Genomic DNA, 23492 nt, shown 5'->3' with positions numbered 1-23492 from the left:
AGGCCCGCGTACCGCAAAAAAAAAAAAAAAAAAAAAAAAAAAAAAGAGTGGATATATGTATATGTGTCACTGATTCACTTTGCTGTACAGCAGAAACTAGCACAACGTTGTAAATCAACTCTACTCCAATAAAAATTAATTTAAAATAGTCAATAGTGCTGATTGAGAAACCATGATAGGTGCACGTATGCACACATACTGGCAACTTCACACTCACAGGTGTGTGCGTGCAAGTGTGTGTATGTGTATGTACGTGTGTGCATGCCACTCCATGGAAACAGGGACGACGAAGGGTTTCATTTACCGATTTACCTTATCTGCCCGGTAAAAGGAACGACCGATCCTCATGCTGTGCCTGTTAGTCACTGTGTGCTTCGATGGGCCAGCCATTGATAATAGTACTTTAGGTGCATTTTTCCCAGTGGTTGCTGCCATCTCTTTTTTTTTAATTGAGGTATAGTTGTTTTACAGTGTTAGTTTTTTGTTTTGTTTTTTTTTTTGGCGGTACGCGGCGCAGGCTCAGCGGCCATGGCTCACGGGCCCAGCCGCTCCGCGGCATGTGGGATCTTCCCGGACCGGGGCACGAACCCGCGTCCCCTGCATCGGCAGGCGGACTCTCAACCACTGCGCCACCAGGGAAGCCCTACAGTGTTAGTTTTTACTGTACAGAGAAGTGGAGTTCCCTGTGCTCTACAGCAGGTTCTCATTAGTTATCTATTTTATGCATAGTAGTGTGTATATGTCAGTCCCGATCTCCCAGTTAGTCCTGCCACCCCACCTCCATCTTTTGAGGTGGGAAATATAATTATCCTCATGTTACACTTGGGGAGAGGTGAGGAGCCCTCACAAGTTCACACAGCTAGTTTAGGGCACCTGGGACTCCATTTCCAGTCTTTCCAAGGACAGAGACCCAACTCCAGAGTAGCAGGCCCTACCAAGTCCTGACAAGCCCTACAGTCAAGACACACACCCATCAGCGAGCCCCAGAAATATCAGGTGGGGTAAACATGTAGCCTAGTTTGTTTTTTTTTTCTTCAGCAGACCCCAATGCTCTTTCCCCCTTCCTGTTTCCTCCCCAGGATGCCAACAGCCAAAAAGGAAACGCTGACATTCAAGCCAATCACAGCCAGACCTACCACAACTCCTGTAGGTTGCAGTTTGGGTGCTTCAGTGATTCACATAGAGTTATCACTCCATCATCTTCCAGGAAATTTAACCCCAGATCGAGAAAAGACAGGGATTTGTTGCATAGAAGGACTTGGGAGATGTAGTCGCAGGCTACAGAGGTGAGGCAACAGTACGTCAACCTGCAAAGACACACGTACTTCATCCGTCAACCTACTTAAGCTCTATAGGGTAATATTTTCATGAAACTCCATGTAAAAACTTTCTTGTACTCCGTGGTCACTTAGAAATATAGGAGGATTAAAATGTGCAGCAGGTGTGGAAATACAGAAGGATGTAGACTACAGGGTCCCGAACTGGGGAACGGAATCTCGGACCCCAGTTCCAAGTCAGATCACCACCAGCTGGATGAACTCGGACAAAATCGTCCCTTCTCTGTGACACAGTGTGCCTATTATTTATAATAGCTGGACAACATCCTATTTCACATTTTTCTTTTAAAATGTTACTTTAAAAAATTTGCGGTTATGAGTTCTTGTCTACTCACTATTGGGAATTTAGAAAATAGAGGGAAGCATACGATACAAGTTGCAACCGGGCAGATCAAGACTGAATGTGACCTCTGAATATAGTTGGTTTAGCTGACATTTCATGCGGAATTCTACACTTCTAGCTATCACACACAAGCCAGGTACCTGGGACTCCACAGCAGATGGTTACATGGCAAATAACAGGTGGAAGGGCTCAGAAACCCACCTTGGGTGGGGCAGGCACGGTCCAGGTCACCTCACTCCCCCAGGTCCCCCATCCACCCACCGACTCCCGTTACCTCCCTGGCCCCTTCAGGGGCATCTCAGAATGTCACCTTTGGCAGAGAGAATACTCAAGTCTTTGGTCAGCAAACACTACTCACTCATGGTGGTTTTCCCTTTCAGTTTTTGAATTTTTGCAATCAGACAATAGGCAACTGATTCATACTTTTTTTGATGAAATATGCTTTCTCCAACATTTAAAAAAAATTAAGACTTTAATGGTTGCATAATATAATCTCTGATGGTTCCATGACCCTACAATTATACATTCCCTGAATCTCTGCATTTGTATTTTTATACTTCCTGCCATTTTAAGTTATACGGAATTAACGCCTTGCATCAAAAATTTTTGGAAGTTCTGAGGTTTATTATTAGTAGACTTTTCATTTGTTTCTTGGTTTATTAGCCAACTTACTTTGCAAAAAACACTTAGTGCTTTCGATCATACCATAGATTTGCCCATTTTGCAGAATTCTGGCCAAGTGGAATATATTTTTAAAATTTGTACTTTTGTTTAAAAGGGTATTAAACATTTAAATATTAAAAATATTAACTACTAAAAATAGTTTGAACATTAGGGGATTGGGGTAAGGGCTATAAGAGAATTTTTGTGCTATTTTTCCAACTTTTCTGCAAGTCTAGTTTATTTTGAAACTAGTTCAAAATAAAAAGTTTAAAAAAATGGGTTGAACATTTTTTTCTTTTAAAATTACTAGTGACTTTCTTGCATCTTTAGTAGTCTTTCATTTTTAAGGAATAAAGATTCAAGTTTAAAAACAAAAAAAAAGGGAAATGATGTATTTTAAAGAACTCTTAGATAAACACAGCCTGTTTAAGTGACCAGTTATTGAATACGCTTTAATTCTACTTATTGTATAATATCACGCAGGATTTAATAGCCAAATCCTTTCATCTTCCAGTATGTCATTTCTTTTGTACCTCTAAAGATTTCTCGGTCTAATCTTTATAGTGCAGAGTTTTTTCCTTATTTTTTTAATAGTTTGGTTTTAATGTTTAATGTTCCTGGACCGTATTTTAGTTTTGATTTTCTTTTACAGTCTAAAAAGTCATCTGAGTAATAATATTCTCACCTTCTACGGTAAATACCACTTTGGGTGGGTATGTAATACATAGGTCTATATACACATACACACCTGTGCATATGCATATACACACAAATAAAAGTTTTGTTTCTAGACTACTTATTCACTTCCATAGACTTGGGTGTTCTTGCACCTGTACCCTACTTTAAGGCATTTTTTTATTTAGCACTAAGGTTCTCCTGTGGCCTCACTGGGTAAATAGAAAACCCTTTCTCTGGCCCCTAACAAGGAAGCAGTTTGTTTTCTATCTTAGCAACAAGAAAGAAGTGGAGACATTGTTCCCAGCGATAACCTAGAACCTATGCAACCCCACACTGGCAAGTAATCAAATGAATTCCTTTTTCTTCATTATTTATACTGTCCCTCTCCCCAACCCCCACTACACCTACAGAGACATCATCCTTCTTCATGATAACCAAGATTTATTGGGCTCCAAATCAGATGCAAGGCATCTAAGGGCTAGTCTTGCATCTCTTGAATTCAACCTCACGGCTCCTCTGTGGGGCAAATATTTGTATCTGCTCCATTTTGCTGGACGGTTCAGGTCTCCCCACCTCCCCCAGGGCTCCCCTCCCCCACGCTGACTCACAGCAGGGCCTCCAGGGCACAGGCTGGATCCTTCAGGGCATCACACAGCACCCTCACTCCTTCGTCCTTCAGGGGATTATCTACCAAGGAGAGAAGCTTCAGCTTCTTGTTATGGACGAGAACAGAGGCGATGTCTTCGCAGGCTTCATCCGTGATGTCACATTTTCCCAGCCTACACGAGAGACACGTGTGGTGCGATGGTGTATGCACAACCGACCCTGCACCACATCCTGGCTTCTAACCCCGCACCTGCCAGTTCCAGGCTTTGTAAAAGCACGGATGTAATTATATGACTTTCCTCACGAATCCCTTATCGCTTGAGGAAAGCAGTAAGTTAGGAAAACGTCTGAGCCCGTGCTTCTCAACAATGTTGTGGACAGCCGTCCACAGCAAAGAACGATCTGGACCTCAGTGAGTCTGATTATCTGATTATTTACCATCAGTAGTTATAAGGTTGAGAAACCCTGGTCTGAGCCTTAATGCAGCTTCAAAGAACATCTCATGGGCTAGAGCAGGTTTCTCAACCTCAGCACTGTTGAAAGTGTGGTCTAGATCATCCCTTATTGTGGGGGCTTCCTGTGTGTTGCCGGATGTTGAACGGCATCCCTGACCTCTACCCACCAGATGTCTAGAGCATCCTTCCCATGTAATCATGACCATCAAAACTGTCTCCACAATTAACAAACACTAGTGACCTAATCATTTAGAACAACCTCCTCCCTAAAGTGCTTTTCCCATTAGCTCACTGCTCTTCTGTTTCAGCAGACTGAGTTCAGCTTTCTTTCCTATTGCAGCAGTCTTAACTCCTTCCTACTGCAAAATCTTTTTTTTTATTAAAAAAAATTTTTTTTGATGTGGACCATCTTTAAAGTCTTTATTGAATCTGTTATAACATCGTCCCTGTGTTTTATGTTTTTTTGGCTTTTTGGAGCAAGGCATGTGGGATCTTAGTTCCCCGACTAGGGATCGAACCCACACCCCCCGCACTGGAAGGTGAAGTCTCAACCACCGGACCAACAGGGAAGTCCCGCGATAATCTTAAATGAGATCTTCCTTGCTATTTAAAAAAAAAAAGTCTCTAGATATGGACACCTCCTAACAGAGGATGAAACTATCCTCTGTTGAGAATTATTGGGCTGGAGAGAACCTGACTTTGAGGACTTCCCACTCCCAATACCAAACTGAAGTCAAGAGCACAGTTGGTCTGCCCCAAAGAAGCAAAGATTCTACCTATAAACTGTGTACAACTGACTCCTGGTTTCCTAGATCTGTTACCCAAGCCTTATGCTACCGTGTAAAATGAAACACTGTATGCCAATGGCATAATGTGAAACAGGGCAAATACTAAGGAATTTTGTAAGCTCCCCCTGAGTAGAGAGAGCTAGTGTCGAAGAAAAGAATTGTTATGATACGGAAACAGCTAGAATGATCAGTAGGGTCAATAGCAAGCCTGTATGTTCAAACAACTCTTATGCATGGACCCTGTCTCTCCTGATGAATCTTGACAGGTGAAATTAACCAAGGGTATGTGCTTATCTATCATATTGCTGGTGGAGAGAAGAGTGTATTCTCTTGGTCGGTTTAATGAGTTGTTTTTGTTTATTGCTACTTCTATTACTCCCCTTTGTTCTTCCTGCTGAAAAACGGATTGAGCCTGTTTAAGAAATCACCCAATGAAGCTAAGGGCATCCCAAATAATTTTCAAGAGGAAGAAATGACTTTGGGCAAATCACTTTCCTTCCAGCCTCAACGTTATCATCTGCCAGATTACAAGATCACACTTGTGATCATCCATAAGCTTTCTCATTTTAAGTTTTTCTGACTATCTTCAGGAAAAAGAAATTGGAGTTATGGTTTTGGTATGGTCGGTTGAGAGCAGAGCCAAGGAGAATCAGATAAGGTGTCCATGAGAAGTAATTCAAGTGAGCACCAAAGAAGGGAAAGACGGGACAGACCTTCTGAGAGGAAGCCTTGCCCTTTAGAATCCATCCATCCTCATCTGACTAGGAGGTCTAACGATACTGAGATGGAAGTGGTGAAATAAGTAAGAGACAAAGACAGGAAAGAAAATGGGCATATTCGAACTGCAAAGTTCACACTGGAAAAAATATATATCATGGACAACCCCAAGACTTACAGCAGTGCTTCTATGTTACACACTGGGTGTTTCAGCGTCTCACACAGCTGCTTGACATCCATATAGGAGAGGCCAGTGCCATAGAGGTTCAGGTATTTCAAATGAGGATTATGAAGAATGGCCTTAAATAAGTCTAGGCTATTTGCAAGGTTCGAAGCAAAGTTATACCTGCAAAAGATGAGGAAATATGGTAACTCATGCAATGAAGTCCAAGCACAAAGCAAAATACCTGTTGCACAATTCTTCCTACCTTCCATGCTTAGGCTCCCAAAATTATTTTTTTGGATATCTGGTTACTGCTGCCTATAAATTCTCTCTGGGATCTTCAGATGCCAGATGCTTAGATGGTGCCTGTTTCTTCCACTTCTGAATACTACCACAGATATTATAAGGGAAGAGAATCAAACTTACCCCATATTAACCTCTAAGCACCATGAGGGGAGAGATACCATGTTTGTACCTCCTTGCATCCTAGGCCTGGCTCGGTGCTTCCCATCCAATAGAGACACACATATTCAAATTACTGTGTGCCAAGCCAGACTCTTCCCCAAGGAAAGGCTCCACTCCTGTTTAAAAACTGAGATTGTTTTTAAAAGGAGACAGTTTTTAAAAGCTAAAATAAAAAATAAAATAAATAAAAAGGAGGCAATATATTGGGTCGGCCAAAAAGTTTGCTTGGGTTTTCGGTAAGATGTCCATCAACAGAGGAATGGATAAAGAAGATGTGGTACATATATACAGTGGGATATTCCTCAGCCATAAAAAGGAACAAAATAGGGGACTTCCCTGGTGGCGCAGTGGTTAAGAATCCACCTGCCAATGCAGGAGACACGAGTTCGAGCCCTGGTCCGGGAAGATCCCACACGCCGCGGAACAACTAAGCCAGGGCACCACAACTACTGAGGCTGCGCTCTAGAGCCCGTGAGCCACAACTACTGAGCCCATGCGCCACAACTACTGAGCCCATGCGCCACAACTACTGAAGCCCACTTGCCTAGAGCCTGTGCTCCGCAACAAGAGAAGCCAGCGCGATGAGAAGCCCGCGCACCGCAAAGAAGAGTAGCCCCCGCTCGCCACAACTAGAGACAGCCCGTGCGCAACAACGAAGACCCAACGCAGCCAAAAATTAATTAATTAATTAATTTAAAAGAAGAAAAGGAACAAAATAGTGCCAGTTGCAGAGACGTGGACAGACCTAGAGACTGTCATACAGAGTGAAGTCCGTCAGAGAGAGAAAAACAAATATTGTATAATATCGCTTATATGTGGAATCTAGAAAAATGGTACAGATTAACCTATCCGCAAAGCAGAAATAGAGACAGAGATGTAGAGGACAAACATGGTTACCAAGGGGGGAAGTGGTGGTGGGATGAAGTGGGAGATTGGGATTGACATATATACACTAATATGTATAAAATAGATAACTAATAAGAACCTTCTGTATAGCACAGGGAACTCTACCCAGTGCTCTGTGGTGACCTAATGGGAAGGAAATCCAAAAAAGAGGGGATATATGTATACGTCTGGCTGATTCACTTTGCTGTGCGGTAGGAACTAACACGACATTGTAAAGCAACTAGACTCCAATACAAATTTTAAAAAATAAATAAGTAGAATTACTAGTAGCTAAAAATAGAAAGTAAAAACTTGGGTTGAATTTATATTGAACATATGATCTACTATGGAAATTCATACTGAAATAAAATTTCTGAGTTTAAAAAAAACAGATTTTTTTAAAGGAGACAATTTTTTAAAGTTAAAGTAAAAAATAAAATAAATACAAAGGAGACGATATATTGGGTCAGCCAAAAAGTTCGTTCAGGTTTTCTGTAAGATGTTATGGGAATACCCAAACGAAATTTTTAACCAACCCAATATGTCATGGTTCAAGACTCAGGCTCCTGAGATAGAGAAAACTGCATTAGAATACTTGCTTTTCTCCTGGTTATTTTGCAAGGTTGGGCAAATTAACTTAATGGTGGAGTTTCTTCAGGAAACAAGTAGATAGGGTCATGATGGTTAAGAAATTACAATTTATTATAGTGCCTGGAACATGATCAGGCTTTGATTTTTTAGTTGTTTTTTTTTAAGATTTTTTTGGATGTGGACCTTTTTTTTTCATTATTTTTTATTTGCACTTACTTTATTGATTTACTTATATATTTTTTCACCCATTTGTTTAGTAGGTTTATTATTTTTTTTAACATCTTTACTGGAGTATAATTGCTTTACAATGGTGTGTTAGTTTCTCCTTTATAACAAAGTGAATCAGTTATACATCTACATATGTTCCCATATCTCTTCCCTCTTGCGTCTCCCTCCCTCCCACCCTCCCTATCCCACATTTGTTACAATATTCCTTCTTTTTTATGTTTTGGTTTTTTGGCCATGAGGCGTGTGGGATCCTAGCTCCGTGACCAGGGATCGAACCTGCACCCGCACCCCCTGCACTGGAAGAAGTCTTAACCCCTGGACTGCCAGGGAAGTCCCAGGTTTTGATTTTTTTAATAACGTATATTAAATGTATAATATGTATATATACTTTTTATAAATTTATATATGATTTATAAATACCTGCCACACAGTGTGGCTCTCGGTGTCATGACTTCAGTGTACCCTGACTTCTCCCCTCCTAATCGACTTTGAGAAATAACAAAGTAAGTATTCTGCCATGTTCAAGCACTAAAATGTGAATTATGCATTGGCCAGAAATAAAAGACAGATGTGAGGGACACACAGCCTGGAAGCCTTGTGGGAATTCCTGGCAGGGTGATGCCCTAAACGTATGAGCAATAACCAAGGCACTTCCTGCCCAGAGGTGGATGGAGCCCAGGACAGCAGGGTGGGACTTGTAGGGAGGGAGGGGGTTAGTACTGTCAGGATAAGACAGGCTGGCCCAGCGAACAAGGAGAAGCGCTCCCATGGAAAGACAGGGAATGCCCTTGATATGCCGGCGACACCTGTGAGAAATGGGGGCGTCAGCAGGTCCTCTGAGCCACCTTGCCACTGAGCACACCGTGATTCACAGCCCGGGCAGCTGCAGTGGGCTCCGACACCAGGCCGGCAGCAAGCGTTGAGTCGGCAGACAAACGGTGGGGAGACAAGCACAGGGGCGGACATCTCATCAATAAGTGTCACCATCTGCATCACCAGTGCAGAGCAGCAGCCTCTTGGAAAGGAGACAGACTAACATGGAAGGGTTGACAGGAACGCAGTTTGTTGGGGTTTTTTTGCTTTCCTTAGAGTTAAGGAAAACGTTAACAAAGCAAAAAGGGGGGTAAGAAGGGGAGGCATAAACGGGAAGATTGGGACTGACACACACACCCCATTATATATAAAACAGATAACTAATAAGGACCTACTGTCTAGCACAGGGAACTCTAGTCAATACTCTGTAATAGCCTATATGGGAAAAGAATCTAAAAAAGAGTGGATATATGTATATATATAACTGATGCACTTTGCTGTGCACCTGAAACTAATACAACACTGTAAATCAACTATATGCCAATAAAAATTTTTTTAAAAAAGCAAGAACAGAATCTCAACCATAAGCAACTTATAATGTTGGTGAACTAAGAACCATGCATCCTTGGAGCCAGGCTGATGGGTTCAACTCCTGGCTGCACCCCTTGCCAATCTGTGGGACCTTGGGCATGTTTCTGAAACCTCCCAGGTGGTGGTTTTTGGTTTTTTTTTTTTTTGGTGTACGCGGGCCTCTCACTGTCGTGGCCTCTCCCGTTTCGGAGCGCAGGCTCCGGACGCGCAGGCTCAGCGGCCATGGCTCACGGGCCCAGCCCCTCCGCGGCACGTGGGATCCTCCCGGACCGGGGCACGAACCCGTGTCCCCTGCATCGGCAGGCGGACTCTCAACCACCGCGCCGCCAGGGAAGCCACAGGTGGTGGTTTTCTACTGTGTACCAGGAGGTACTGAGACTCCCCACCTCATTACGTAATTAAAGGCATATAATGAGCTAATACTGTGAAATACCTGTAACAGTTGCCGGACATGGTGAGTGCTACAGTGAGAGCTAAGTGGACATTTAATCTCTTTGCCTGAGATTTAAAGAGCTCTTATTTTGGTGGAGTGAGTGAATCAAACAATGGTTAGTGTAAAAACCTGATGCAATGAATAATCATTGATATAAAAATATTTTATAAGCTTGCTAATCGTTTCTTCACATTTTGTGTCCTAACTCTATAAAAATCTTAAGTTTATCTTGTTGATGTTAAAGGGATAGTTTCAAGTCTTACCTCCCTACTGTAACAGAGATAAGCAATCCTAAACTTAAACACAAGCCTTCCCCCAAATTATTTTCTTTACTAATCATTTGTCAGTTCTAAGATTGAAAGGGCCCCAGTGAGAGCCAGTGAAATTAGGTTAAACAAAATTCCCACAGGGACCCATAATATTGACATTTGTAAACTATTAGGGATAAAGAAGAAACCTAAGCACTACCAAACCCGAGGATTTTTTTTTTAAAGATGATCTATAACTGAAGAATGGAAGTGATCAGTCTCTACATCTGCGAGTGAAATAATTCAGAGAAAGACACTATATGATCTCACTTCTATATGGGATCTTGGAAAGACACTAAACATAAATATTTGGCGGTTGCCAGAGATTGTGGGTTGGGAGGATGAAATGGTAGAAAGTGGTCAGAAGTTATAAACTTCCAGTTATAAGATAAAGAAGTCCTGGGGGTCTAATGGTGACTATTGTTAACAACACTGTATTATATATTTGAAGGTTCCTAAGAGAGTAGATCTTAAAAGTCCTCACCCTAAGGGAAAAAAAATTGTAACTACATATGTAGGGCAATGCGTGTTAACTAAATAAACTTCTTGTGGTGATCACTGCAATATATACATGTATCAAATCATCACATTGTACCCCTAAAATGAATACAATGTTCTATGTCAATTACACCTTGATAAAAACTGGGGGAAAAAAATCTACATCTGCAAAGCTGAATTTAAGGAAATTCCCTGGCGGTCCAGTGGTTAGGACTCCGTGCTTTCACTGACGAGGGCCTGGGTTCTATCTCTGGTTGGGGAACTAGAATCCCACAAGCCACATGGTGTGCCCCCCACCCCAAAAATTGTTTTTTTTAAAAGAGCTGATAGTGGGAAGCAGCTGCATTGCACAGGGAGATGAGCTTGGTGCTTTGTGACCACCTAGAGGGGCGGGATAGAGAGGGTGGGAGGGAGACGCAAGAGGGAGGGGATATGGGGATATATGTATACACATAGCTGATGCACTTTGTTATACAGCAGAAACTAACACAACATTGTAAAGCAATTATACTCCAATAAAGATGTTCAACAAAAAGCTGAATTTAAGAAATAAATAGAATTCAAAGAAACAAGGAAAAAAAGGTTTAATATTCAACATGTATTCTCATCATTAAAGGATACAGTTGAAAGGGAGATGTTTTTAGACTCAAGTCTACTCAAACTTTTGACTCAAATTTGCTCCTGGTAGAGACTCTTGGAAAAGCTCTTGGTATAGTGACATAGGATGAACAATGAATTCAGCTGGAAGCAATGAGTCACAGGAGCAAGAATAAGCTAAGAAATTAGCAAATGTGTCTAAAAGAGGCACACACTTTTCAGTAACAACCTGCTACCACATGGTATCTACATGGGAGGTAGATGGTACAAGGTAGGAAGTGGGTAGCAAAAGAAAGGAAAGGCATTCCAAGCGTGCTCCAGGTGAAAGATAGAGCTACTTACTAACTCAAGATCTTCTCACTTCAAAGAGCAATCCTTAATCTCTGCGATCACGCCAAACTACCTGTTCATTCTCTTCACTGGACAAATACTTAAGTTCCAACTAGATGCCAAGGTGCTGGGTGTATATAGACACGAATATGACAGTCCAGGACCCAGAACCCAGAGCTTACCTTCTGCTTGGAGGCAGTTACAACAGAAGAGTGGCAATTTCATAACTAATACTGAAATCAAACATAGGATGAGGTTCTAGAGTGGCTGGGCTGGGGGTCTGGGCTGCTTAACTCGGGGGAGGGGAGGTCAGAGAAGGCATTTGGAAGAGCTTGCCTGGTGAAAGTCTAGGGAAAGACTGACGGGAAAGGAGAGTAGCTGGAACAAACGTTCTGAGTCAGGAATGAGCTCGGTCAGGGATTTGAAAGAAAGTTAAGGTCCGTGCGCCACACCATACTATGGGGAAGCAGGTGAAGGATGAACCAGAGAGAAGGAAGGGAAAAGCTCAGATTCTGAATATTTTCCTAATGATGGGAAATCATGAAAAAGACTTCAAGGTATAATTCATTACTTTAAAAAAAGTTCTCCACCTCCTAGAGTAATGAAAATAAAAATAAACAAATGGGATCTAATTAAACTTGAAAGCTTTTGCCCAGCAAAGGAAACCATAAACAAAAAGACAACCCTCAGGATGGGAGAAAATATTTGCAAACGAAGCAACCAACAAAGGTTTAATCTGCAAAAGATACAAACAGCTATACAGCTCAATATCAAAAAAACAAACCACCCAATCAAAAAATAGGCAGAAGATCTAAATAGACATTTCTCCAAAGAAGGCATTAAACATCACTAATTATTAAAGAAATGCAAGTCAAAACTACAATGAGGTATCATCTTACACCAGTCAGAATGGCCATCATCAAAAAATCTACAAACAATAAATGCTGGAGAGGGTGTGGAGAAAAAGGAACCCTCCTGCACTGTTGGTGGGAATGTAAATTGGTGCAGCCACTGTGGAGGACAGTATGGAGGTTTCTTTAAAAACTAAAAATAGAACTCCGTATGACCCAGCAATCCTACTCCAAGGCATATACCTGGAGAAAACCATAATTCAAAAAGATACATGCACCCCAATGTTCATTGCAGCACTATTTACAGTAGCCTGGACATGGAAGCAACCAAAATGTCGATTGAAAGAGGAATGGAAAAAGAAGATGTGGTACATATATACAATGGAATATTACTCAGCAATAAAAAAGAACAAAATAATATCATTTGCAGCAACATGGATGGACCTAGAGATAGTCATACTGAGTGAAGTAAGTCAGACACAGAAAGACAAATATCATATGGTATCACTTATATGTGGAATCTTTAAAAAATGATACCAATGAACTTATTTACAAAACAGAAACACAGACTTAGAGAATGAATTTATGGTTACCGGGGGGAAATGTGGGAGTGAGAGATAGATTGGGAGTTTGGGATTGACATGTACACACTACTATGTATAAAATAGATAACTAATAAGAACCTACTGTAGAGCACAGGGAACTCTACTCAATACTCTGTAATGACCTATATGGGAAAAGAATCTAAAACAAGAGTGGATACATGTGCATGTATAACTGATTCACTTTGCAGTACACCTGAAACTAACACAGCACTGTGGATTAACTATACCCCAATAAAAATTTTTTTAAAACAAAATCTGGTTTGTCTGTGGAAAAATGTTTTGACAGAAGGCAAAACAGGATCCAAGGAACAGAGATGGAGGCTATTAGAAGTAGCAATTCCAGGGGAGTGGTGACGGTTTCTGGAAGAAGAGTGGTGGTACGCAGAGATGCAGAAGTCGACTGACTCGCTGGCTCACGTCGGGGTTGCGACCCAAGGACTCACAGAAGGATTGGTAGGTTTGCCAATAATACTATTGCCAACATTCCCTAAACCCTAAGCTTAGAGAAGGATTGGAACTGAAGGGGAGGGAATGACCCCAGGCCTCTTGTTCTGTATTCAGCTCAGCAATTACACTTTTATTTTGTTTTTTCTTTATTTTTTTAATGAGTTTTCATTGGAGTATAGCTGCTTTACAATGTTGTGTTCGTTTCTGCTGTACAGCAAAGTGAATCAGAGATACATATATGTATACCCACTCTTTTTTAGATTTCCTTTCCATTTAGGTCACCACAGAGCATTGAGGAGAGTTCCCTGTGCTACACAGAAGGTTCTCATTAGTTACCTGCTTTATACATAGTAATGTATATATGTCAATCCCAATCTCCCAGTTTGTCCCACCCCCCCGTCCCCGCTTGGTAACCATAAGTTTGTTCTCTACATCTGTGACTCTATTTCTGCTTTGCAAATAAGTTCATCTGTACCATCTTTCTCTTTTTAATGATTTCCTTTTTTTAAATTAACGTTTATTTACTTTGGCTGCACCGCGCAGCATGTGGGATCTTAGTTCCCCAACCAGAGATCGAACCCTCGCCCCTGCAGGCAAGTGCGGAGTCTTAACCACTGGAGCACCAGGGAAGTCCCAGCACTTACACTTTTTAAAGATCTCATGTGCAGAAGAAGAAAGAAAAGGAGTAATTGTTCCTGATTCTAAGCCATATGGCTGGACACCTTGGGGGGATAAATGGCTAAACTTACCATCTCTATCTCATCTGGCCAGTGACAAATGAGCCTAATAGACACTGAGCTAAAGAACTCTAGATGTGATAACAATGACTGATTTCCATGCACACTGTGAAGAGGAACTGTTTTCCTCATTTTGCAGCCTCAAGTTCCTGGGACGGACGTGCGCATTTTAACTCATACCTTCACCCAGGTGTCTTGGACACCTGTTCTCCTTTATGCAGTCATCCACCTCATCTAAAATCAATGACAGATCTCTCAATTGTGAGACCACTGGTCCTCATTTTTCAATAAAATGTATATACTGAGCTCACTTATTAGCTTTATCTTTCACCGAGTTTCCAGAAGACTTTAAAAAACAAGAGTGCAGTGAGGTCCATTTTTTACTATCCATGCAGGATCTAGAGCAGTTCATTTATGAGTCAGTTTCTTCATGTGAAATGAACAAACCATTTCCAGAATGCAAGGATCCCTTCATTCATTCGACATCGGTTTGATGAGCCCCTGCAAAGCTCTGTCTTTTGCTGGCCAGAGATGTGAGGGTAAACAAAGGAGATGTCTTTTCTCTCCTCATGAGGGCTAGTCAGAGAAACACTGTGTCCCAAGACCTCTCCCAGCTTTGGTGACTTCCTAGGCTCACAAGTTCTGGTACACAGCCAAGAAGTGACATTTAAGGTGAAGGAGGAGTTAAATTTAACTTGAAGGTGACAAGCTTGCGGGATTGAAGACAACAGGATGGCCCAGGGCAAACCAAGGTAGGTAAAGTATCAGAGAAGGCCATCCTCAAAAAGTCTACAAACAATAACTGCTGGAGAGGGTGTGGAGAGGAGGGAACCCTCCTGCACTGTTGGTGGGAATGTAAATTGATACAGCCACTATGGAGAACAGTATGGAGGTTCCTTAAAAAGCTAAAAATAGAGCTACCATATGACTCAGCAGTCCCACTCCTGGGCATATATCTGGAGAAAAACATAATTCGAAAAGGTACATGCACCCCAATGTTCACAGCAGCACTATTTACAATAGCCAAGACATGGAAGCAACCTAAGTGTCTATCAGCAGAGGAGTGGATAAAGAAGATGTGCAACACATATACAGGGGAATATTACTCAGCCATAAAAAAGAATGAAATAATGCCATTTGCAGCAACATGGATGGACCTAGAGATGATCATACTAAGTGAAGTAAGTCAGACAGAGAAAGACAAATATTATATGTGGAATCTTAAAAAAAATGATACAAATGAACTTATTTACAAAACAGTAACGGACTCACAGATTTTGAAAACAAACTTATGGTTACCAAAGGAGAAAGGTGGGGTGGGGGGAGGGATAAATTTGGAGTTTGGGATTAACATATACACACTACTATATATAAAATAGATAACCAACAAGGACCTACTCTATAGCACAGGGAAATCTACTCAGTATTCTGTAATAATCTATATGGGAAAAGAATCTGAAAAAGAATGACTATATGTATATGTATAACTGAATGACTTTGCTGTACACCTGAAACTAACACAACATTGTTAATCAACTATACTCAAATATAAAATAAAAATTACATTAAAAAAATTTTCATAGAAAAAAAAAGTATTTCTGTACAAAAATGCAGTCTCTCCACTAGAGAAACACCTCCTTTCCCTGACTACCTACCTTTAATAAAAAAGCATTCTTTTTACCCTAAAAAAAAAAAATAGCATCAGATGTGGTGCTCCAAGGACAATGGTGCTTCAAGGACAAAGCATGACGCTGTCTGAAAAAGTTTCAGCGTTACACCCCCTACTGGCCTCTTAATCGCCCTCCCCACCATGTTGCGATGGTTATGAAATTCCTGAGCCCACGTGGGTGATGGGACCTGTCCCAAATAAGGAAAGGCATCCAGCCTGTCCCACTCCCACCCTATAGAAGGAAGCTATACGTGCCTCGACCAATCAGTAAACGAAATTTTCACCTGGGACCATTCCTTTGTTTTCTGGCTATAAAAACTGATCAATAGCACATGTTCGGGCTCTGCCCTCCCAGACTACTGGGAAGTCCGCCCGCTGCTCTGGTAGCGACCCTTCCCTCTAATAAATTCTGTCTTCTTTACATTCTGCTTTGTGTCCAACCCGCTTTGGACCAGGACATCAGAGAAGCGCTGTGAGCTTCTCTGTACTTCTGGTACATGTTTTGTAAAAAGGTGATGACAAGATTGTTATGAGCGTTAAAAGACAAAGGAGAAAATACATATTAAGCAACCATCTCTGTGCCAAAGGAGTGTTCTATACATGTTACCTATTCTCTGTGCTATTCTTCTTATTTTTCTCTTTTATGAACTTAAGGCTCTTTTCCCACCTGTCCTCAGCACCCTCCTCCTGCGTTACCTGGGAAACATCTATTCTCAGTCCATCAGCATCCAAGCAAACATCACCAGCCACCAGGACTGTTCCCTCTTAGTTGCCCCAAGCAAGTTTTACTGTACGCGTCACTATAGTTAAAACATTTGTTACAGAGAAACCGAAACGGTGGCCACAGTTCAAACACATCCCTACAGCAAAACACATGCAGTTTTGTAACCCAAAGGAAAAACCGATTTCCCCGAAATGCCGATTCTGCTTCTTAAACATACTTAAGATTTCTCCAAGTCAGCATGAACTTGCAACCCCCAGCTAACTGGTTGTGCACAAGTGAGCTGATGCCATGGGAAGGAAGGTATAGTTCTAGGGACCACTCACAGCAGGAAAAAAAATGTCCTCTCTCATCCAGGCTTTGTAACCTGAGCTGTAGCTGCTGGGAACTGAGCTTCTTGACCACGTTCAGTTTTAAAGTCTCCCTGTTTGTCCACAGTTTGTGTCTCACTCAGTAAAACATTTGAATCAAGAAAGGCACTCAGCATTTTCTTTTGAAACACTGGATGGTAGCTTGGGTTTTCAAAAGAAGCCAGAGTAGAAAGAATGACACACTGCTATTGACTTAAAGAATAGTTGAAGATCCGACTTACACGAACTTCTGGAGTTTACAGACAGGCTGAGCCAGCATCCTGCAGAGAATCGCCAGGGAGGCCTCATCGAACTGACAGTTGTCCAAATCTAACATGTGGAAGTTCTCGCTGGCAGTAAATGCTGAGCAGAGATCCCGCCAGAGGGAGAGCTTCTCGATGGTACTACAGGAAGACAAACACCGTGATTCTCCAGTGGCTCAATTCAACTAGTTCCTTAAAAAACTAAGAACAGAGCTAGCATGTGATCCAGCAATCCCACTCCTGGGCATATATCTGGAGAAAACCACGGTTCAAAAGGACACAGGCACCCCAGTGTTCATTGCAGCAATGTTTACAATAGCCAGGATGTGGAAGCAACCTAGATGTCCATTGACAGATGAACGGATAAAGAAGATGTGGTCCAGGGACTTCCCTGGTGGCCCAGTGGGTAAGAATCTGCACCTCCAATGCAGGGCGCTCAGGTTCAATCCCTGGTCGAGGAACTAGATCCCACATGCATGCCACAACTAAGAGTTTGTTGCTGCAACTAAGACTCCACATGCCACAACTAAGAAGCCCACAGGCCGCAACTAAAGATCCTGCATGCCTCAACTAAACATGCCACAATGAAGATCCCAAGTGCCACAACTAAGACCTGGCACAGCCTAAATAAATAAATGTTTTTTTAAAAAAGCTATTCAGGGCTTCCCTGGTGGCGCAGTGGTTGAGAGTCCGCCTGCCAGTGCAGTGGATATGGGTTCGTGCCCCGGTCCGGGAAGGTGCCGCGGAGTGGCTGGGCCCGTGAGCCATGGCCGCTGACCCTGCGCGTCCGGAGCCTGTGCTCCATAACAGGGGAGAGGCCACAATAGTGAGAGGCCCGTGTATCGCAAAAAAAAGAAAAAAAAAAAGCTATTCATATTTTTTAAAAAAAGATGTGGTCCATATATACAATGGAATATTACTCAGCCATAAAAAAGAATGAAATAATACCATTTGCAGCCACATGGATGGACCTAGAGATGATCATACTGAGTGAAGTAAGTCAAAGAAAGACAAATATCATATGATATCACCTATATGCAGAATCTTTTAAAAAAATGATACAAATGAACTTATTACAAAACAGAAACAGAAAATAAACAAACAAACAGACTCAACAGGCTTAGAAAACAAACTTATGGTCACCAAAGGGGAAAGGTGGGGAGGGGATAAAGTAGGAGTTTGGGACGGACATATACACACTACTATATATAAAATAGATAACCAATAAGGATCTACTGCATAGCACAGGGAACTCTGCTCAATATTCTGTAATAACCTAAATGGGAAAAGAATTTGAAAAAGAATAGGTACATGTATATGTATAACTGAATCACTTTGCTATACACCTGAAACTAACACCATTGTTAATCAACTATACTCCAGTACAAAATAAAATTTAAAAAAAAGAAGAATGCAGGTAAAAAACCCCAAAAAAGACATTTTCAACCCAGGAGAACACCATTCCCAGAGGCCCTCAAAGCTGACAGACAGTCCAGCCTGAACAGGGAGAGGAGCAGTCAGGTGCACTGAGTCAACATGCATGGTGGTCAAAGAAGTGAGCCGTGGGCTTCCCTGGTGGGGCGGTGGTTGGGAGTCCGCCTCCCGATGCAGGAGACGCGGGATCGTGCCCTGGTCCGGGAAGATCCCACATCCGCGGCTGGGCCCGTGAGCCATGGCCTCTGAGCCTGCGCGTCCGGAGCCTGTGCTCTGCAACGGGAGAGGCCACAGCAGTGAGAGGCCCGCGTACCGCAAAAAAAAAAAAAAAAAAAAAAAAAAAAGTGAGCCGTGAGGCCAGGGAGACCAGGATCAACACCCATCTGAAACACTTTTGGGTTACTTGATGCTGGGCAAGCGTTCAACCTTATTCTGCCTCTGTTTCCTCTTCTTTGGGGTGACAACACTCAATTGTTATGTGGACAAAGGTTGATATTTGGTGACCCATCAGCAAACAAGGAACTGTGTCCAAAAACATGACTGTACAGGTAAATGTAAAATAAATAAGTCGCAGAGATGTAAAGACCACAGTTAATAATACCAAATTGCATATTTGAAAGCTTCTAAGAGAGTAGATCTGTCTCTCTTGCTGTACTGCATGACTTTTTTTCAGTTTGTTGAACTACAATCGATTTACAATATGATATTGATGTCAGGTGTACAACATAGTGCTTTGATATTTTTATAGGTTACACACTATATTAAGTTAGGATGAAATATTGACTTATTCCCTGCATTGTAGATTACATCCGTGTGACTTCTTTATTTCATAACGGCTAATTCATACCTCTTTGTCCCTTGTACCTATTTTGTCCCTCCCCCTCTCCCCTGTGGGAACTGTTTGTTCTCTGTATCTATACTGTTTCTGTTTTCTTATGTTTGCTCATTTGTTTTGTCTTGAATCGATTCGCCATGTAAGTGAAAAGGTACAGCATTTGTCTTTCTCTCTCTGACTTATTTCACTAAGCTTAATACCCTCCAGATCCATCCATGTTGTCACAAATGACAAGATTTCATTCTTTTTTATGGCTGAGTAATAGTCCATATATCTAACAATATCTGTATATATATCACATCTTGTTATCCATTCATCTGTTGATGGACACTTAGGTTCCTTCCATAACTTGGCTATTATAAACAAGGCTGCTACGAACATTGGGGTGTATATAAAAATCCTCATCACTGGAAAAAAAATTCTGTAACTATGTATGGTGACAGATGTTAACTAGACTTACTATGGTGATCATTCCACAGTATATACAAATATTGAAAATTATGTAGTACATCTGAAACTAATATAATGTTGTATGTTAATCATACTTTTTGTCTCTTTGGCCGTGCCATGCAGCATGTGGGATCTTAGTTCGCCAACCAGGGATCAAACCCATGCCCCTGCAGTGGAAGAGCGGAGTCTTAACCACTGGACCACCAGGGAATTACACTTTAATTTAAAAAAAAAAAGACCATGAAAGGGGGTATGTATTTGAGAGCTGAAGTGTGAGCTGGTAGCCTGAGCCTGATGAAAGAATACAAGCTAAAATCAGCAAAGAGAAAAGACACGTGGGCAAAATCCAGAGGAAAGTAGGCATAAGCTTCCAAGCATCCCTTCCCAGTGGATTCACCAGGATACGCTAAAATGCTATGGGAAGGGGAAAAAAGAAGCACAGTCCTGGCAACAATAAAAACGGCTTACCTTTCAACTTGACATTGGCCCTATGAAGACATTTACCCCTGATTATGCAGTCGGAAATACTTAAGAAACACAGTTCATGGCCACACAGCTAGCAAATGACAGTATAAGAACTCAAATCAATGTCTTTCTGACTGCAAAAGCCACGTTTTTAAGTACAAAAATACAATGATTTATGAAATACCCATTGGGGGTTGGAGCAAGCTAAATATAAATATGGTGTGTGTGTAGGTTAGAGGGAGAGAATTAATAGATGGACTCACTTTGACATGGATCCAGATTCATCGGAAAAGACATTTTCTATACACAGGTGAAATTTCTGCAGACTTTGGCAATGTTTCAGACAGAATGCAGATACTGTCAATTCTTCAATGGTACCAATATAAATGTCAATTTCTTTGAAGAAATTCATCACTTGGATTACAAATTCTTGGTCCTGGGCCTCAAACAAACAACTGAACAATTCCTGGAAACTCACCACGATCTTATTGGGGTCACATTGACTTAAAGTTTCAAGGCTTTGGATTATTTCCTGCTTTATGTCTGTGGACAGTGGAAAACCAAAAGATGTCTCCAGCATGTTTGTTATTTTTTCAGTTGAAAATGCAAACAGGAATATCCCCATCCAGGACAAGCGGGAGTAGGCTTCGCTCATGGCTGCTGTGACGAACTGGGTCACGTTTCCAATGACTGGGTGAGGATGGTCCTTGGGTCGTTTGAACAGATAGAACAGGGCGGCACAAAATTCTTGGATACACGTATGGATGAAGGTCAAGCAGTTGCCGCTCCTTTGAAGAAGTCTCATGTCCACCCACATCAAGGTGTCGGATTCAGACACCCCATTCCTCCTGAGATCCCCAGGGCAAAACAGAAACGTGCGAGTCCACATTCCCTCTGCAGCCAAGGTACACAGGCTTTGTAGTCGGGTTCTGTTCTGCTTAGGTGGACAATTCCCACTTGCTGCTTTGAATACGTTTGTCAAGAAGGACACATACAAACAGGTGATGCTCTCGGAGTCAATCTCCAGGTCTTCTCCTTTCTCCAGCTGCCACTTCAAGCAAGTACAAACCAACCAGCAAACAAACGGACTTTTGCACAAGACAAACAGCGGTCTCTTCTCTCTCACAAAACTGAAGGCTCTGGAGGATTTACTCTTCTCACGGAAGTAATGGGAGAAATACAGCTTCCTTTGGCGTTCAGAGAATCCCGGGAGAACTATGCATTTTGTCTGACACAACAAGAAATAATTTTTTTTCATACCCATCTTTCCTAGGGCGATAAGCAGGGAGGATTCTGGGAGCATCTGTTTGTGCAGCAAACTGCTCAGGACAACCTGCGTTGGCCGTTGCTGGTCCCAGGCAACGCGCAGGTCAGCGTCAAGCGTCAAGTCAAATTTCAGTTCCTCCAAGCCATCCAGGATGAACAGGATTCTCTCTGGCTGGGACAAAATGTCTTCGATGGGCTCTGAAGACTCAGGCCAGTCCCTGGAGATGAGCTCCACTAGGCTCGTGTCTGTAACACTGTTCATTTCACTGCCTTTGAGGAAGAAGACAAATGAGAACCTGTCCCTCCACAGGTTGCCCTCCGCCCATTCCAGCATCGCTTTTCTCAAAAGGGTTGTTTTTCCAACTCCTTCAGGACCTTGCAAGATCACAGTGGGTGAGGGGTTTCCAGGCTTGTCTGCAGTAAGGTAGACAGCATTCAGCTGTTCATATTCATTCCTCGTGGTTTCTTTGTAGAAATCCTCAGGAACTTGAAGGCAGGTCTCCTTTTCCCATATGACTCGGAATTTTTTCTTCATGTGGTTTCTATATGGGTTTAGCTTATCTGAGTTAACAGGGACAGAATACAAGACAATTAAAAAATACACTCCAGGGCTTCCCTGGTGGTGCCGTGGTTAAGAATCCGCCTGCCAATGCACGGGACACGGGTTCAATCCCTGGTCCGGGAAGATCCCACATGCCGCACAGCAACTAATCCCATGTGCCACAACTACTGAGCCCGCGTGCCACAACTACTGAAGCCCACACGCCTAGAGCCCGTGCTCCACAACAAGAGAAGCCACCGCAATGAGAAGCCCGCGCACCTCAATGAAGAGTAGCCCTCGCTCGCCACGACTAGAGAAAAGCCCGCACACAGCAACGGAGACCCAACGCAGCCAAAAATAAAATAAATTTAAAATATAAAATAAACATAAGCATGTAGGCACATGCTTGGCCATGAAAATAAACAGTAACTCAAAGCCCTTATTAAAAAAAAAAAATACACTCCATCCTTGGGACTCAGAATGGCCCCTACAGATTTACTCAGACACACATGCAAAGACTGATGTATATGCCCACATGGAACCAGGCTCCTGAACTCACTTTTGTTAAGACCAAAATCTATCTGAATTCACGTCTGTGGAAACACCTGATCAAGATTGGAAGCCCATCTCAGAGCTACAGGCTACACAAAGTGTGAATACTTGGGGATTACATTTCAAACTAGAAGAGGGATGCTAGCTCCCCAGTCAAGAATTCATAAGCACTACTATTTATTTACTGAGGGCCACCCAGGAATTGGGGCTGAGAAAGATGTCACTGGTACTTCATCTTCCATCTCTTCAACAACCCATTAAGATTCATTCTATGCCCACTTTACAGAAAAGTGTTGAGAGTTTATGTTCCTTGGCTAATCTGGTTAATGAACAGATATTAGGGTCAGGTGTTTGTCTCAGTTGTCTGACTTGAAATCATAAGGTCTAGACTATTTCTGTTAAGACCATGCTGATTGCAAGTTAATTTCAGAAATGCACCCTTGAACCGTCATTCTTTCAACCTGCCCTTATTACATACCTTCCATGTTCAAGGCTACGCACTAGGGGAGATAAACAAATTACAAATATAGACAAGGACCATACCCTGCATTGAAGAAATATGAACTACACTAGGTGAGGCCTTTCTGCATGTCTTCTGAGCAAAGGGTATTGCTAGTTTTGTTTAAGTATGTGTGACTAGGAAAAGAGCCTTGGAAATTAGGGAGCCTTTCTCTCTCTGGGACAGAGGAAGATTTGTTTAAAAAAATGGGTGGGGCTTCCCTGGTGGCGCAGTGGTTGCGCGTCCGCCTGCCGATGCAGGGGAACCGGGTTCGCGCCCCGGTCTGGGAGGATCCCACATGCCGCGGAGCGGCTGGGC

General features: G+C 42.2%; 1 protein-coding gene across 1 annotated transcript in view; it reads right to left on the bottom strand.

The window, feature by feature from the left end:
• Window positions 1-23492, bottom strand: part of NLRP9 (NLR family pyrin domain containing 9) — a 28371-nt gene that overhangs the window by 2965 nt on the left and 1914 nt on the right. Inside the window, exons 2-6 of the mRNA XM_007123498.2 lie at window positions 20580-22143; window positions 17112-17273; window positions 5766-5933; window positions 3630-3800; window positions 1137-1307 (exon numbers count right to left, since the gene is read on the bottom strand). Of these exons, the coding sequence (XP_007123560.2) occupies window positions 1137-1307; window positions 3630-3800; window positions 5766-5933; window positions 17112-17273; window positions 20580-22143 (2236 nt within the window). The remainder of the gene's footprint in view (window positions 1-1136; window positions 1308-3629; window positions 3801-5765; window positions 5934-17111; window positions 17274-20579; window positions 22144-23492) is intronic.

The sequence above is a fragment of the Physeter macrocephalus genome, chromosome 17 (assembly GCF_002837175.3).
Source record: "Physeter macrocephalus isolate SW-GA chromosome 17, ASM283717v5, whole genome shotgun sequence".
Classification (NCBI taxonomy): domain Eukaryota; kingdom Metazoa; phylum Chordata; class Mammalia; order Artiodactyla; family Physeteridae; genus Physeter; species Physeter macrocephalus.
Note: the sequence above shows the minus strand (reverse complement) of the source record. Positions and strands in the feature narration are given on the sequence as shown.